The sequence below is a fragment of the Lissotriton vulgaris genome, chromosome 5 (assembly GCF_964263255.1).
Source record: "Lissotriton vulgaris chromosome 5, aLisVul1.2, whole genome shotgun sequence".
NCBI lineage: Eukaryota > Metazoa > Chordata > Amphibia > Caudata > Salamandridae > Lissotriton > Lissotriton vulgaris.
The window spans coordinates 1130078382-1130095300 of record NC_141693.1 but is presented as its reverse complement, the minus strand read 5'-3'; the positions used below and the strand labels follow the sequence as shown (position 1 = coordinate 1130095300).

The 16919-nt window shown below is 44.6% G+C and overlaps 1 protein-coding gene across 3 annotated transcripts in view; it reads right to left on the bottom strand.

The window, feature by feature from the left end:
* The window catches only part of LOC147712091 (caspase-7-like), a 202838-nt gene that overhangs the window by 59533 nt on the left and 126386 nt on the right, over window positions 1-16919 (bottom strand). For all 3 annotated transcript variants that reach the window (XM_086922849.1, XM_086922848.1, XM_086922850.1), the window contains exon 6: window positions 16569-16689. In XM_086922849.1, coding sequence (XP_086778975.1) covers window positions 16569-16689 — 121 coding nt within the window. The remainder of the gene's footprint in view (window positions 1-16568; window positions 16690-16919) is intronic.

Here is a 16919-nt window from a genome sequence, read left to right as displayed (position 1 = left end):
CGCAATCGCGGACATAAAACACTCGCAATTTACCGCCCTCTTCAAGAGGGTGGTAATGCACTCGCAAAAAGGAAGGGGTTCCCAGGGGACCCCTTCCCCTTTGCAAATGCAGGTGGAAATATTTTTTATGGGCAGGCAGTAGTCCCAGGGACCACTAACTGCCCTTAAAAAATGGAACGAAAACTTTTCCTTTTTCTTTTTTTAAATGCATCCCATTTTCCTTTAAGGAAAATAGGCTGCATTTAAAAAAACTGCTTTATTTAAAAGCAATCCCAGACATGGAGGCAAATTGCGAGTGCCTCATTAATATTCATGAGGCATACAATTTGCGGGCCCATTGGGAATCGTAAGCAGTGTCTCTAACACTGTTGTACATCCCAATTTGCGGTTTGTAAATTGCAAGTTGCAAATTGGGTGGTCGTACATCTGATCCCAAAGTGAGCTACGTGTGAAGTGACACCCAGATAATCAAATAGCGAAAGCTAAGACGGCGTAAGGGGATATTACTTTGCCAATCGAAGCAGTCTCACCCCGGAGCCAAAGGCACCAACACTGACTTGGTCGGGTTCACTCTTAGACCCGAAACTGTCCAGAATAGTTGGAAGATTTGAAGGCAGCGGGGTTCACTCACCATGGGGTCTGTAAGTTAAAGTAGGGCATCATCCGTAGATAGTGCCATGCAGTCTTCATGTCCCTCAGACCATCTCCATCCACGCACTTGGGCGTTTGATAAGAGTAAACACTCCAGTGGTTTGATTGGAGTGAACACTGTAAACCTGGACCCGTGCAGTGGTGTTAGTGTAAAGCACCTGGATAAGCCCACAAAAAATGAGCCCCAATCCCAGCACGCTGCAGTGCACACATCAGAAAGACCCAATCCACCTTATCAAATGTCTTTTCAAAATCGATAAGGAGTAAGGCCAGGCCAGGTGGGAGCTAATGGCGTGGAAGATCGGAATCGGTGCCACGTACTGCGGGCTGGCATGAAACCACATTGATCTGGATGTATGAGTGTATGAAGGACCAGCACAATACGAGTGGCCAGGAGTGTAGTATATCTCTTAACCTTGCCATTGATGAGGGAGACTGGATGATAATCGGTGCAGGAGATTGAGGAGGGCTGCTTCTTCAGGATAACTGCAATCAAGGTCATGCCTAATTCAAATGGAAAGTGCCACCTCATCAAAAGGCAAGGGGCGGAGGGGGCCAGGGTTTCACTAAAGGTCTTGTAATACTCCACGGGGAATATGTCCGGCCAGGAATCTTTCTGGAGGCTTCCACATTGATGTCCATCCCCAACTTCTTGGGCCATGACAGGTTCATGAAGCGTCTGAATCTTGGAGGGGGACAACTGAGGAAGAAGCACTTCAGCAAGGGATTGGGAGGCAGGACCAGGATCTACTAGGGGGGTGCCATCTATAGGTAGCTGTAGTAGTGGGCGAATGTGCGAGCTATATCAGGGAGACTATGGTGAGTAACACCAAGTTTTTCCATTATTCCAGGTACTATCCTGTGCGCCTGTGGACAGGAGGCCAACCAATATAATAGCTTACCACTTTTTTCCCACCATCCCAGACCCTAACTGTAGTGATGCACCATAAATGTTTCGATACTACTAAGGATTGGAGGCAGATTTCCTCACAAACAAGACTCAACTGTCAGGGCACCTCACCATGGAGGTCAGTTGTGAGCCCCCTCTCTAGGTGGGTTCGCGAGCCTCTAGCTAAGTGATTTGGAGGGAGCGAGACAAAAAGGATTCCACCGCATTGGGGGTGTAGTGAAGTGTGCATGAAAACGTGGGCTGAGCTCGTGGACGAGGAGAACATGAGGAGGATTCGACCATTTTGTACTGCGCCCTCATCTGGAATGGGTGCGATTCCTCATTGGCTTCAGAGCTGCAGCTGTCCTGGCCAATCCGGAGGGTTCCTCCACCAGACGGAGTGAGCCACCTAGTCCAGTGAGTAGGTATTGCTCAGTTAGCCAGTTCCAGGCCAATCTGAGGGCCTCAAAGAAGTGGGATTTATTGGTGTAGACAACCCGAAGCTTGGTGGTGAAGAAGAGCCGGTAAGGGAGGCCAAGCGCTCTGATCTTGCTCTTGACATGCCAAGTACGATCAGCATTGCTGTTGCACCATCCTTGTGTAATTGAGAGAAAAGAGCACCTTGGTGTCGCTGTATCAGAGGTCTGTCTTTAAAATTAAGGATGCATGCAATCATGGGCCTATGTGGTGCTCACGTAGGTGATCTGAGAGACAAGGCTATGTGCGCTCATTCAATTACAAACCAGGAAGACATCTGGTCCGACGGCATCCAGGACCTGATCCATGTTTCAAGGATGTATGCAACTTATGACGGCTTGCTGCCTTCAGGATCCCAACAAGCTGTATACTGTTTTAGAGGGACCGATTATTCGCTGCTTCCCCGCAGTGATGGAGCTCTGTTGTGCGTGTGAGGAGGCCAGAGACCTGGGATTACGCCATGTTCACGTCATCCTTCACTGTGGACAGTAAGGTTTTGGGCTCCGTGATCCGTGCTGTATTGTGCAAGATGCAAAAGGGTGATGTCTACTCAGACCTCACCAATCTCGGTCTCCACATCAATTTGGGAGGTCTGAATGGCTTGACAGATCATGGCCTGCCTCCCTCCTAGGAGGGAAGTTTCTCCACACAGCCCCCAACCGCCTGTCCTGAGCCCAGTCTCATAGTATATTGGTCTATGCCTGTCGGAGATGCCAGTTGACAAAGGGATTTGTCTTTGCCTGTTGCACCAAAGGATTCTGGTATTTTGTCACTCCTCCAAACTGGGAAACCAGCCCACTTGCTGTTGAGCAGGAGCAGCATGAAAAGCCAGGTTCCAGGGACTGCTCAACCCGGCAAAACCAGGGGAAACAATGCTCTCCTCCAAGATGGAAGTCAGCAGATCGTGTGGACCAGGTTGTGTGGACGAACACTGGAGGGATGTGGTGCATATATTAGAGGGCCTGCAGAAGAATGGATGAGATATACTCTGCTTCGCTGAGTCCCACCAATACTCACTCTCAAGCGCACCCCCTCAGAGCTCGAGTAGGCTGCAGGCCCGAGGTCGTGGGGCCAAACCAGACAGTCCAGGGCTGCTGGTGCAGAGAGGGGCACCCAGCCCGGTGTGGAATAGGAGGCAAGTTCTCCACCAGCTAGGAGGACAGAGTGTGAGAAAGAAGCAGGTCCACACTGCAGCACAGGTAGATAGTGAGGTCTACAAATGTTCCTGGTGCCAGGGCCCAAGCACATCAGGCATACAACACAAGGTATCCACAACAGTCACAAGAGTCAAACCGCTGCTCTCAACAAGGATCTAACTGTCACTCTGGTGTCACAATCAGGGGAGGGGGCAAGCACGCATCCATCCGAGCCCCTCTCAGTGGCCCCTCCACTGAGTTCAATGATGATTATGGGGATGGGGGGCCGGCCTCCCCACTGGATAAGTCTTTGCCCCAGGGGGCAATCCCGAGCTCCAGGCAACAAGAGGGGAAGCAGCTCTTAGCCTCCCCAATCTCCAGAGGGAAGAAGCCACCGGGAGCAGGCACTCGGGTCAGGCGGTCCAGGGGCAGGGCCCACAAGCCAGGTCCGTTCCTTCTCTGTTCACCTGGGAATGTGGTGGTTGGCGCCGGGACGCCCCTTTGCTGGGGCAGCTGCGCGCTTTATAAAATTACGTTATTATTATTATTATTATTATTATAATGTGGCCAGGCCCACCAAGGGGTCTGGTGTTCAAGTCCCCAGCACCCAGACACTCCCGAACAGGACCGGGCCGCCAGCTGCCCAGTGCACAGCAACTCAGGACAGGAGCGCTTGTAGGATTGAGAGGTCGCAGCAGGGATTAGCGGGGGTTCTAATGCACCCCATCTCTCCATCAGAGGGCTGTGGCATGGACAGGCACCTCCTGGTAGTGGCACCCAGGAAACTCCGTATTCCACGGTCCGACCTCACTGAGGGCCCAGCAATGTGGGTGCCACCATGTTGGAAGGAGGCAGCTCCCAGGAGTCCGCTGCTGCAGGCAGAACCGGTCCATGGGCAGCAGCATGGGGATATTCTAAAGGTGAAGAAACTATGGTTAGGAGTATTTATCAGAAAAATAGAAACCTAAAATAGTTTCTTTGCAGGAACACCGGGAAAGTAACTGAAAATCATCTGTGTGACAAGCATGCATGTATTCTCTAACACTGGAGCTGCTTACAACAGAATGGGAACCAGCACTATTAAACATCCTTACTCAACTCGCTTTTTCAGGTGCTACTATTTTGTACTACTCTATGAAAGTGCACATGTTTTCCTGCTGTCTTCCTCCTGTACTTCTCCCTCCTCTGTGTTCTTCTATGTCCTTTCGCCAATCCTCCATTGTCCATGTGCTGCCACAGCATTTCCTGCCCACCCTCATTGGTCTGTGCACTTCCTCAGCCCCTCTGCGCACAGAGTTTTGTATGTATGCTTCTCCCAGCCCTACCCCCACTCTCAGTTGTCTGTATGCTTGTCGGTGTGCTTCACCCACACCTCCCGCACACCCTTTATTGTCTTGTGCTTGCCCCAGAACCAATCCAAATGTCTGTGTGTTTCCCCAGACCTTGCCACCCGCCGTCCATTGCCTGTGTGCTCCCCATCCCCTCTGCTCTTACCTGACCTCTATTCCACCCATTTGCTTCACTCGTGGCCACTCTCTCTCTTTGAAGGTTTGTCTTCCAACCCACTCACCATTTGTTAGAAAAGGAAGTGAGGTAAGGGGCGAGGCAACATGGATGGAGGAACTGGCTCCCTCTTGAGGCAAGAATTAATCTAAAAATTGCTTGCTTGAGACACAAAGCCTTACGCTCCAACACCCTAAGGTACATTGCACGAAAATGGGAGTTATCTCGTGGAGCTAGACCCTCAAGGTGCAATGCATCTTTACGTCTGAAACCACAGAAATTTAAGAAGACAAAAACCTACAACTGGGCCTTCTCTGTCACTGCCCCAAGAATTCGGAATTCCCTACCTTCTGAAATCTGAGTTAATCCATCATTAGCGTCTTTCAAAACACAAATAAAATTGTTACTGATGAGCAAATACCTACTCTAATTCATAGGACTTTGACTTATTGACTGTGGCAATTCACACTGGCTATACTTGCGCTATGTTGCTCTGCACTTTCGCTTGTTATCTATTTTTATGTTTCTTGAGGTGGGTCAAGAGGTAGATCCCCACCCCGTGCTCGTACCACTATATATGTACTTTATTTTGACTGTTGTTATTGTTATCAATGCCTGCTTTGCTTACCCTGTTCACCCTGTTCATGTGTAAAGAACTCTGATACACTTGTGGGTCATGTTCGCGCTACATAAAACTCTAAATACATTAATTAATTAATAAACAATGGGAGATAAGCATGCAGATGGGGGAGCGGACAGGCACGAGAGAGTGAGATGTGTGGTGGGATGTGAGGCTTTTTTTTTTCTCAAACTGGCAAAAAGCCTGCATTGGGCCTTAAGCTTATGTGGCCTAGTGGAGTGGACAGGGATGACAAGGCTGTAGGTATCATTGGTGCTGCAGTGTATGGCTGTGTTACTGTCCTTCCTAGCTTGCATGAGGTCACCACTGCAGTGATGCTTTGGGCCTTACAGCATTGGCCCAAGGTAGAGAAGATTGAAGCAGAGTTGATACCTTAGCTTTGGCTCAGAGAGATGGTGGGGAACAGGTGGGGCAAGATGGGTGCCCAAATGTTAACACGATACTGGCAGAGACTACTTTGCAAGGCAATAGCTATCATTAGTGAAGCAGGTCCAGTGGCACTGAGGCTCAGGATTGTAACAGCACACTATAAATAGTTAAATCCGTATTACTCTACAAGATGGGCGAGGGTGCTCATTTTTCTAGTTAGCGTCAGTGTGTAGGCTAAGGTGCTGTGTGCACTTTTGTAGTCTTAAGTGGTGCACAGGTTATGCCTAATGTGATGCCTACTGCATAATGTGTTTGTGTCTGCTGAGATGCATAATGTGCTTATGTTATGATGTTTTAGGATGATGCCTAATGCTAAGGTGATATAATGCTGAGTAGAGTATTTTGCCAGTAGTTACTGGTTGTGTTTTACATTTCTTACTAGTGCTTTCTAAAGGTTTTGACAGTGGCCCAATTGGCCCTGTCCGGTGTATATAATCCCCTGTAAATATTGCCTAGTGCCAGTTTGCACAGTGTATATGTATGATTATGATTCTAATGTGTTTTGGATAATACAAAGGCTATTTTTTATATAACCTTGTGTGGAGTTTCTTTTGTAGTGTACCTAGTGTGTTGCTGCTGGGTGTGTGTGTTGCGCAAACGCTTTACACATTGCCTCTGTGATAAGTCTGACTGCTCGTGCCAAGCTACCAAGGGGGTGAGTAGGGGTTATCTTCAGCGTGTAACTCCTGTGCCCTGACTAGAGTGGTTGTTTCTGCCTGGCTTAGGCGCATGCCCTAGCCAAACAGAAATCCCATTTCTAACATTGGTTGTCAGCGGTGAGGGTAGGACTTGCATTTGCGCAGTACCACAGCGACAACTGGTTGCACTACAAGCTCTGCATTTAGATAATCACAGGCTTGGGGATTATTTTTCCTGATTATTTTTTCTCCTGAAAGTGTAATTTTCAAATTGTGTACTCTTGCTTCAGATCTTACGCCTAGGGGTCGTGTGTTGTACTTGTGTGTGTTTAAGTACCTTGCCAGAATGGAACCTGCCTTTAACATACATGATCTGTTGAACTACAGTCTAGAGGAGCTACGGGGGTACTGTGATGAGAGAGGCTTAGCAGTGAGTGGGGAAGACACTCATCTATTCCTTCATAAAGCCCTGCTCAGGTGGCAAGAGTGAAGATGGGATCATAAGGACTATTATATGGCCCTGTACTATGCTCAACTGTTCCCTAAAGAGGCGTCAACAGAGATACAGGAGGTTTGTGGTTCTGAGGGAGACCCTGAGGAGGACCCCAAGAGTAGGGAGGACTCTGAGAGTGAGGGTTCCCAGTTCCTAACCCTGGGGCGATAGCCCTTAAGAGTCTGAAGAGGAGAGAGAAAATGACAGGGCAGGGACAACAGTAAGTAGTGAGGACCCCATAGATAGGGAGTCCCTTGCTGGGTCCAGTCCCGGGGGCAGTGCCCCATCCCTTTTCCTGTCCCCAGAGGAGTGGGTGGATAGGAGGGAAGAAAGGGAGTAAGACCTCCGACCCTCGATCTAGGTCCACTCTCTCCCGCAGCTCTGCTGTGCCGTCTCTTGCCTCCAGACCCTGACCTCCTCCTTGGGAGGTTCAAGGCTGCTGCCCGCTCCTGCGCCTGCTGCCCGCTCCAACAGGGACCAGACTGCCTGCAACCACCGTAACCTTTCTCAGCCGTTTGTTTTCATAATTTTTCCCTGTTGTACCACTGTTATTGTGCCCATCTGTGTCTTGCTAAAATTTCACCACTTTTTTAATGTTTTCGCGCTTGCCTGTTCCTTTTGCCTTTTGTGGCCCCTCCCCCCGGAATTCCCCCGCTTCCGCCTCTCAGCCTCCCCTCCCCCCACCTCCCCTAATTATTGGCAGCCGCTGTGCAGTTGCGCCGCCGGTGGGCCAAAGGCAGGCCTGTCTGCGCCCGCCGCGACCGGGCCAGCGCCAGGAAACCAGGACCTTCCACTACTTATCGCTACAACACCACCATTCTCATCGCACTCAACCCTGGAAGACTTAGTGGATGCCAACAGGCCTCGCTGAACACGACCCACGGCCAGTTCTCCTGCCTCCACTGCCGTCAGACCCTCACCGCCACTGCGGACTCCAACACCGCTGTCGCCAGCACCAGCGACACCCTAAAATGCATCCTCCTCAACATTCGCTCCATACACAAACACGCCATGGAACTCTGGAACCTACTCGACTCTCTGTCGCCCGACATCGCCTTCTTCACAGAGACCTGGACCAACTCATCCTCCGGCCCGACATCAGCACAGCCATCCCAGATTGATACAAGATCCAAGAGTAAAGGCCACCCCAACCACCCAGGAGGGGGCTTTGCCATCGCCCACAAGAGACCCTTCACCTCACCGCCTCCACTGAACACCTGCACTTCCAGATCCAGTCCACCCCCAAAGCCACACTCCGAGGAACCCTCGTCTACAGACCTCCTGGCCCCTGAACGCCCTTCGCCACTACCATCACCTACTTCAGCACATCCCACGCCATCGCCTCAACAAACTCCATACTCATTAGAGACCTGGACTTCCACCTCGACAACCCCAGTGACCCCAACTCCGCTATCTTTTGTGACAACCTTGTCAGCATCAGACTCAAACAACTCATCAACACACCGACCCACAGAGCAAGACACACCCTCTACCCCATCTTTGCAGCAGGAAACAGCATCCAAGTGAGCCACACAATGCAGCCGCCATGGACCGACCACCACTGTGTACACTTCGTCATCAACAAACCCAAGGCACCCAAAACAGCCCTACCAAGAAGGAACTGGAGCAAGGTTACCGACGAGCAACTTAACTCCACCCTCACCTGAGACAACCACACCTGGGCAACGGACACAAACGACACCTGGATCTCCAACTGCGCAGACGAGCTTGCCCGATACGCAAGCCCGACACGCAACGCCCCAGGAAAGCCGCCTGGTTCACCACCGCTCTCCAAGAAGCGAGACGCACCTGAAGACTCCTGGAGAAGAACTGGAGAAACAACAAGACAACCAAAAACAACACCACCAACAAGGACGCCATGACAGACTACCACAATCAGATCAGAGCCACCAAGAGGAACTTCATCCACAACAAAATCCTGGCCAACTCCACCAACTCCAAGAAACTTTTCAGTATCATTAAATAATTCACTAACCCCCACGCAGCGTAGCCACAGACAACACCCCATCCCAAGACCTCTGCGACAAGCTTGGAACCTATTTCCACCTCAAGATCAAAAACCTCTATGACAACTTCATTGACCATGTACCAGGCACCACAAACGGCCCGCCCCCATAAACACCACCTAGCCAACCATCTCCAACAGGGCACCAATCACGGCCGAAGACACCGCCTCGACCATGAAAAGCACCCACTCGGGGGCCCCCACCGCCCCCTGCCCCCCTCACATCTACCACAGAGCCACGGCCACCATCGCACCCAAACTACAATGCACCAATACCACCTTCAAAACAGGTACCTTCCCAGATGACTGGAAGCGTGTAGAAGTCAGACCCCTGCTCAAGAAGCCCACAGCTGACCCCACCGACCTCAAGAACTATTGGCCCATCTCACTCCTCCCCTTCGCAGCCAAAGTTGCAAAGAAAACAGTCAACCGGAAACTGACACTATTCATTGAAGAGAACGCCGTCCTCGACCCGTCTCAATCTGGATTCCGAAGTAACCACAGCACAGAGACTGCCCTACTCGCCACCACAGACAACATCCGTATCCTCCTGGATCAAGGCCACTCGGCAGCTCTCACCCTACTCGACCTATCAGCGGCATTCAACACCGTCTCCCACCCCATACTAGTCACCAGACTACACAATGCAGGCATAAAAGGAACAGCCCTGGACTAGATCCGATCATTCCTTACTGGAAGAAGCCAAAGGATCAGACTCCCACCCTTCCGCTCCGACCCCATAAAAATCACCTGCGGAATCCAACAAGGTTCATCACTGAGTCCCACCCTCTTCAATATCTACATGGCCCCCCTCCCAGTCATCATCCGACAACACGGCCTCATATTTGATTCTGTTACTCGCCCTGACACCACCCGTAGGACATCATAGGGGTGTCTCACACTTTCTCTTGTGACGTACATGTGGCGAGCATAGTAATTTGGCCTGCCGTCATAGTACTTGTTTAGACTTCTGGAGGGCATTCTTGCTCCATTTCTGTGAATCATTCTCAGATTAAGTTTTTTTCATTGTTGTATGGTCTTCAGTCCACATATGTACATTTTCATCCTGAAGATGGTCTTATAGATGGAAACACAATACACGACCGAAACTTTGACAACTCCACCCATTTTTATGTCTTCAGTAACTTTCTGAAAATGTTCATTGTTTATTCAATTATGTTCTTATGTTCGTGGGTGAGAAGGACTTGACCTTCAACACTTGAACCCATAGTGACTCCAAGGGCTAGCTATCTGGCCTCCTGGTCTGAAGTCTTGGGGACATAAAAGACTTCCAATTAGAGCAGGCTACACAATAGACTTGGATGTTGTCACAGGAAACCAGAATGGAATCCACAAAACAAGAAATAATGGCAGGCACATTACTGGACATTTGGAGGTGGCCAGTTCTAGTCCTTGTTAGGTTACTCTATATGATAGACTTCATAGGACTTTAGAGTTTTCCGAATGCCTTTTTCACCTGCTTTAGTACAGATATGTTCACAAACAATACAAAAGAGAAACTCCTCTGCATTGCCCCACTCTGAAAACCTGGGTGAAGGCGCCCTCAGACAAATTTGGTCATAACCCTGCAAAGCTTACACCTGCATCTACAAGTCAGAGGTTGTCTGCTATTCACTTTAATATTTCATTTACTGACCAACTTATCTTTGTAAAATTATTGTCTGCCCGTGCACTAGGGTCTCCAAGATTACAGATGCCTAATGATATTATGTCCTCATAATGATTATCTTAAGCAGCTAAAAAAAACAATCTAGAAGCACCATTGGTTGTTCTACCCTCTGTTAATAACACCATTTCTAGAAAGATCCATACACAAGGTGGCATCTTTACACCTTCTAGCTCACATCTCCAAACATGAGTTACTGAACAGCTTGTAATATAGCCTTATAGCCCGCTGTAGAGGGCTATACCAGCTATTAAAGGACCTCTCCAGCGTTAAACAAGGGAGAGGAACTTTAATAGCCGGTATAGCCCAGCTACAGAGGGCTATAAGGCTATTAGAACATTCTGCCACTAGAGGGCAGAATGTTCGAACAAAAAAGAACAAAGCCTTCAGGGAGCACGAGGGGATTGAAATCCCCCCAGACTCCCTGAAGCCTTTGTTCGCAGCCAGAGCTGTGAACAAAGAAACATTGGAATATTGGATCTCCAGCCTTATACCAGCCATTATGAGCCCGGAGCACTCCATTGTTTTCAATGGAGCTCCCAACATTCCAATGTTCTAATCTGTATTATGCCCTAAATGTAGCACGGAAACAGCAATCCTCTAAATCCTCTTTGACATCCTACGAACATTGCACAAGGTTGATGTATGTCTGCTACGGCTGTTTGACTTGTCTGGCGCACTCCATTCAATTGTCCTCACATTCTCCATCAGGATGGGAATGAACAAGGCGTCAAATTGTTTTGTCCTTCCCATTGCCAATATCCATTTGTAAAAATAGGCTTGTTCAGATCACCCCCCCCTTTCACTGAGTAGTGGAGTATCACGTGGTTTTACACTTTCTTCCTCGCTATGCAATCTGGGTAAGTTCATTATTTTCCCTTTGCAAAACTACTCTGCGTCATCACTGATCAGCAGATAACCAAATACCCCCCCCCCCCCCCCCCCCCCCGCTGACCAAACAGCGCCAAACTGACAAAAACGGTTTCATTTTCAAATATTTCTTCTTGGAAAATGTCAACCCCACTGACTTCAGAGCAACTGCACAAGCCCAAGTCTGATCATGCGCAGCCAGTGGCAATTTTCTAGATGTCCTACCACTGTCTGCTCTAGCTTCTTTTAGCTATTTATCAGCAACTCGTCCAGCCAAAGTAGCAAAGAAACTGAAGCCAGAATCAACTTCAATATAGGGTGCATTACCGCAAAGCTCTGCATCTCAAAAAGCATAGCTATCTGAAAAACAAACTCCATATCAGGGTTTAAGAAACAACGCCAGAAGCATCCAGCCTTTTTCTAGAAGTCATTAAAACGGAAAATAATCAAACTCTGACAGTCCTTGTCAAAACTCCTAAAATATGAATCACCTACCTGAAGAGCTCCGACCGAAATTTATAAAATGTCTCCTCTTCAGGATGTACCTAAAGAACTACAGGCCTTATTTAGAGTTTGGCAAATGTGGGACATCTGCCCAAAAATGGTAGATGCCCTGGATCACTGACAGAACATCGACTGACAAAATATCGAGATACCAAAATATCGAGGGTAAAATATTGACTGACAGAATATCGACTTCCTATCTTCAAACAGGTAAGTACAAAAATATTGGCTCCAAAATATCGAGTGTAAAAAATATAGAATGTCAAAATATCGATTTTTTTTAATATGTTACAAGTAACTTAAAAGTAGTATAACATTAAATTAAATTAATATAAACATATTTAAAATACTTAAATAAACGTAAAATTAAGAAATAATTAATGTAACTTAAAAAAAAATGTTTTAACACATATATATATCTACATATTATTAACAAAACATATACAATATTTTTACCGTACGATAGCAAGAGGGTAAAATGTACTGTAACAACTCCAGTGAGTGCAAGAGTAGGGTAAGCTTTGGATAGCGTAGGGGTAAAAATTAATATTCCCACTCCAGAGAGTGCAACAGTAGGGAAAGTGTTGGAAAGCGTAGGGGTTTAAATTACTATTCCAACTCCAGAGAGTGCAACAGTAGGGAAAGCGTTGGATAGCGTAGGGGTTAATATTTCTATTCCAACTCCAGTGACTGCAACAGTAGGGAAAGCGTTGGATAGCGTAGGGGTTTAAATTACTATTCCAACTCCAGTGAGTGCAACAGTAGGGTAAGCATTGGATAGCGTAAGGGTAAAAATTACTATTCCAACTCCAGTGAGTGTAACAGTAGAGTAAGTGTTGGATAGCGTAAGGGTAAAAATTACTATTCCAACTCCAGAGAGTGTAACAGTAGGGAAAGCTTTGGATAGCGTAGGGGTTAAAATTACCATTCCAACTCTAGTGAGTGCAATAGTAGGGAAAGCGTTGGATAACGTAGGGGTAAAAATTACTATTCCAACTCCAGAGAGTGCAACAGTAGGGAAAGCGTTGATAGCGTAGGGGTAAAAATTACTATTACCACTCCAGAGAGTGCAACAGGAGGGAAAGGGTTGGATAGCGTAAGGGTAAAAATTACTATTACCACTCCAGTAATTGCAACAGTAGGGAAAGCGTTGGATAGCGTAAGGGTTTAAATTACTATTCCAACTCCAGTGAGTGTAACAGTAGTGTAAACATTGGATAGCTTAGGGGTAAAATTTACCATTCCAACTCCAGAGAGTGTAACAGTAAAGTAAGCGTTGGATAGCACAGGGGTAAAATGTACTATTCCAACTCCAGAGAGTGTAACAGTAGGGAAAACTTTGGATAGCATAGGGGTTTAAATTACTATTCCAACTCCAGTGAGTGTAACAGTAGGGTACGCATTGGATAGCGTAGGGGTAAAATTTACTATTCCAAATCCAGAGAGTGTAACAGTAGAGTAAGCGTTGGATAGCGTAAGGGTAAAATTTACTATTCCAACTCCAGAGAGTGTAACAGTAGGGAAAGCGTTGGATAGCGTAGGGGTTAAAATTACTATTCCAACTACAGTGAGTGCAACAGTAGGGAAAATAAATACTTCTTATATAAATATAAATAACATAAATAGTAAAATCTATTACAAAATAATTTAATTATTTTAGAATTGTGTAAAATATAATTAAAAATCTATTAAATTGAGAAATAATATTTTTTTAATATAAATTACCTACTAATACTAATAATTTACCTAATAACAATCAATTAATTTAAAATTTTAAAATATTTTACAAATTATACTCAATATATTTATTTAAACAATGTAATTACTTACAATAAATTACTTCCAAAACTATTCCTCTATAAACACACAACCCACTCCAGAAATTAAATTAATTAAATTAACATATTTATTAATTAATCATTTAAATGTATTTACCAATTATATTGTTATTAATTACCAATTAATAATTAATTAACTATTAATTCTAAATAAATACCAATAAATTAAATAACATATTTAATTAATTATTATTAAATTACTTTGCACCCTAATCCCCTATAAACCCACAACCTGCTACTGACAATACATTACTAAATTTAAAATATTTATCAATTACTCAATTATAATTAATTACCAATTAAATGGTAATTAATTACCAATTAATAATTACTTTACAATTATTTTTAAATAAATACCAATTAATTAAATAACATATTTATTTAATTATAATTAAATGACATCCCACCCTATTCCCCTATAAACCCACAACCTGCTACAGAAAATAAATTACTAAAATTAAAATATTTATCAATTAAGCAATTAAAATTAATTACCAATTAAATGTTAATTAATTACCAATTAATAATTAATTAATAATTATTTTTAAATAAATACCAATTAATTAAATAACATATTTTATTAATTATATTTAAATTACTTCCCACCCTATTCCCCTATAAACCCACAACCCGCTACAGAATTATATTACGCAAAAATTAAACATTAATATTAACTTACCTTAAAATCGATTTTTTTGTTGTCTATATTCTGTCTAGTCGATATTATGTCCATTCTATATTTTTGAATCGATATTATTGCTATTCTAGTCGATATTACATTTTTCTAGTCGATATTTTTTGTAGTCTATATTATGTCTAGTCGATGTTATGTTTAGTCGAAATTAAAATCTCGATATTATGTCTAGTCGAAATAAAAAACTCGATATTATGTCTACTTACCAGATGCCCTATCTGCCCCACACGTAGATTGCATAGAGGCCCTATACACTGTGAATAGGGCAGACGGGACATTTGCTTCTTTTTTGACAGATGCTCTACATTCATCAAATTCTAAATGAGGCATTAAGAATGTACATGTCTATACTAATGTTTATCCTAATGCTGGTTGTTTTTTTGTGTTAAATGGCCACTTGTGAAGTGTTCTTGCTGCCAATGCATCTAGATCCAAGTTATAAAATATATTGAATAAACATATCAACAAATTACCACTATCCTTATATTGGAGGGAATTCCATTGGATAATTCTTAATCGGTGGCCATCCAACTTCCTTTACTAATCAAAAGATTGTTTGTTACCACTACACTCTACATCAGGTCCCAGATGTATTCACCATGTATGAACAGTTTCCATTGTATTATACAAGCACACACTTCTTATCTCTCTTCGATAAGCACACCACTGTTCCTTTGAACTATTCATGCTACACACAAAAATAATTAAAATAAAGATGGTAGTTCACTCTGTGGTGGTATATATATATATATACACCACAGAAGTATAAAAGGATTTCATCTTACATTTCACACCTTTAAATTCACGTGCTGACTCTCTTGTGCTCGTATAGAAGTGTAGTTTATGTTCTCAGATAAATGCCCCAAAAATATCAGTGGTCTGCTTAGAAAAGCTGTCAGTGGTAGTGTGTCTCCTTGAAGTTATTTCAAATAATGTTAATAAAGACTATATCCCATGCAAATTGCACATAAATAACTATTTTTGTCTTTTTAAGATGGAAGTTTACCTTCGAATAATGTTGCTCTCGGTTTGTGTAGAGGACATGTTTGTGCTTGCATGCTACACTTTGCCTACACTTTGCCTGGTCTTGGGCACATCTTAGAGTGTGGAAGAAGGCACTCTGCTGCATCTGAGATATTGGCTAAGAAATTGCAGCATTTGTGGATATTAATTAACTTTTCTATAATGTCGGTGCAATGCTATAACTTAACAATTTATAATTTTACTTTTGTCTTCAAATTTTCTGAGATTTTTACTGATGTAATTTCTGTAGTAATTAGTTTTCCAGGAATTATCTTATAGTTCCCCCTGCAGGCGTTGCCCAGCAACTTGTTCATAATATTTAGACTCAACTACAAATTAAGGAAGATCTGACAAATGTGTTCAAGTGTAAAGTATGTGGCTTAACGTTCTCAAGGAAAGAAAACGAAATAGTTTACAAATATTTTGTACAACTAATCTAGTCAGTCCTTACACATTTTCTGTAAATTAAGTTGCTTGATCAATGATATAGGACATATTTAATTAATGTCTCAGACAAGCCATCCATGGTGCTGCGCATCTATACAGTATTTTAATGCTTGAGAGTGGCCGGAGATGACAATATTGAGTGACACTGGTATGACACTACTTGCACCTGCTTGGAAGTGCAGTCTATCCAGCCACCATGAAACTGCCCTAAAATTCCACTGGTGTGCAAAATCCACTTCACTTCATTAGGTCTATGGCAAAACAACCACAGTCCCCTGCTCCTGGCCATGGACCATTCGAAAAGGGTTTTGCAGACTCTGGGGCCAGGTGCGGGGCATGACCAGAGCCCATGCACTGTGCCTACAGACTGCTGTGCACATCCTTAGGTTTTCCACTGCAGGCCCACGTCATGGCCAGCTACTGGTTGAACTGCCTAAGACCCAGCATGAGAGGTATAAGGGCTAGCCCTACTCTTTTATATGGAATAATGGCAGTTTATGCTTTTTTGATTTCTTGCAATCCCTCCAAAAAGGGACTCTTTGGAGAGAAGAAAAGACAAAAAATACCTCCCTAGACTCAAAAGGATCAACAGGATATTTTTACAGAGTGAAACCTGTAATTACCTTCCACGGTACTATAAGCCAGCAAGAAATCAGCTTCAACTGGAATCTTGTTTTTAGGACAGTCACTGTCAGACGCGGCATCAGCCTCTATCCCTGTATTCAACTGTTTTCCTCCGCAAGCCTGGTCAATTAAAAACCAAAAAGGACACTCTTAATTGAGAGAATCATAATCAATAGGGTGGATAATGAAGAAAAATTATGCTACTTAGCTGAACAAAAAGGTTACTTACCTTCTGTAATGATATTTCTGGGGGGTCCATAATCTTCCTGTAGGTTCCTCACCTTTGAATATCCTTCAGACATTAGCCTGGCTCTAGAAACTTTCTCCCCAGCAATAGCTCTCCGGCATTG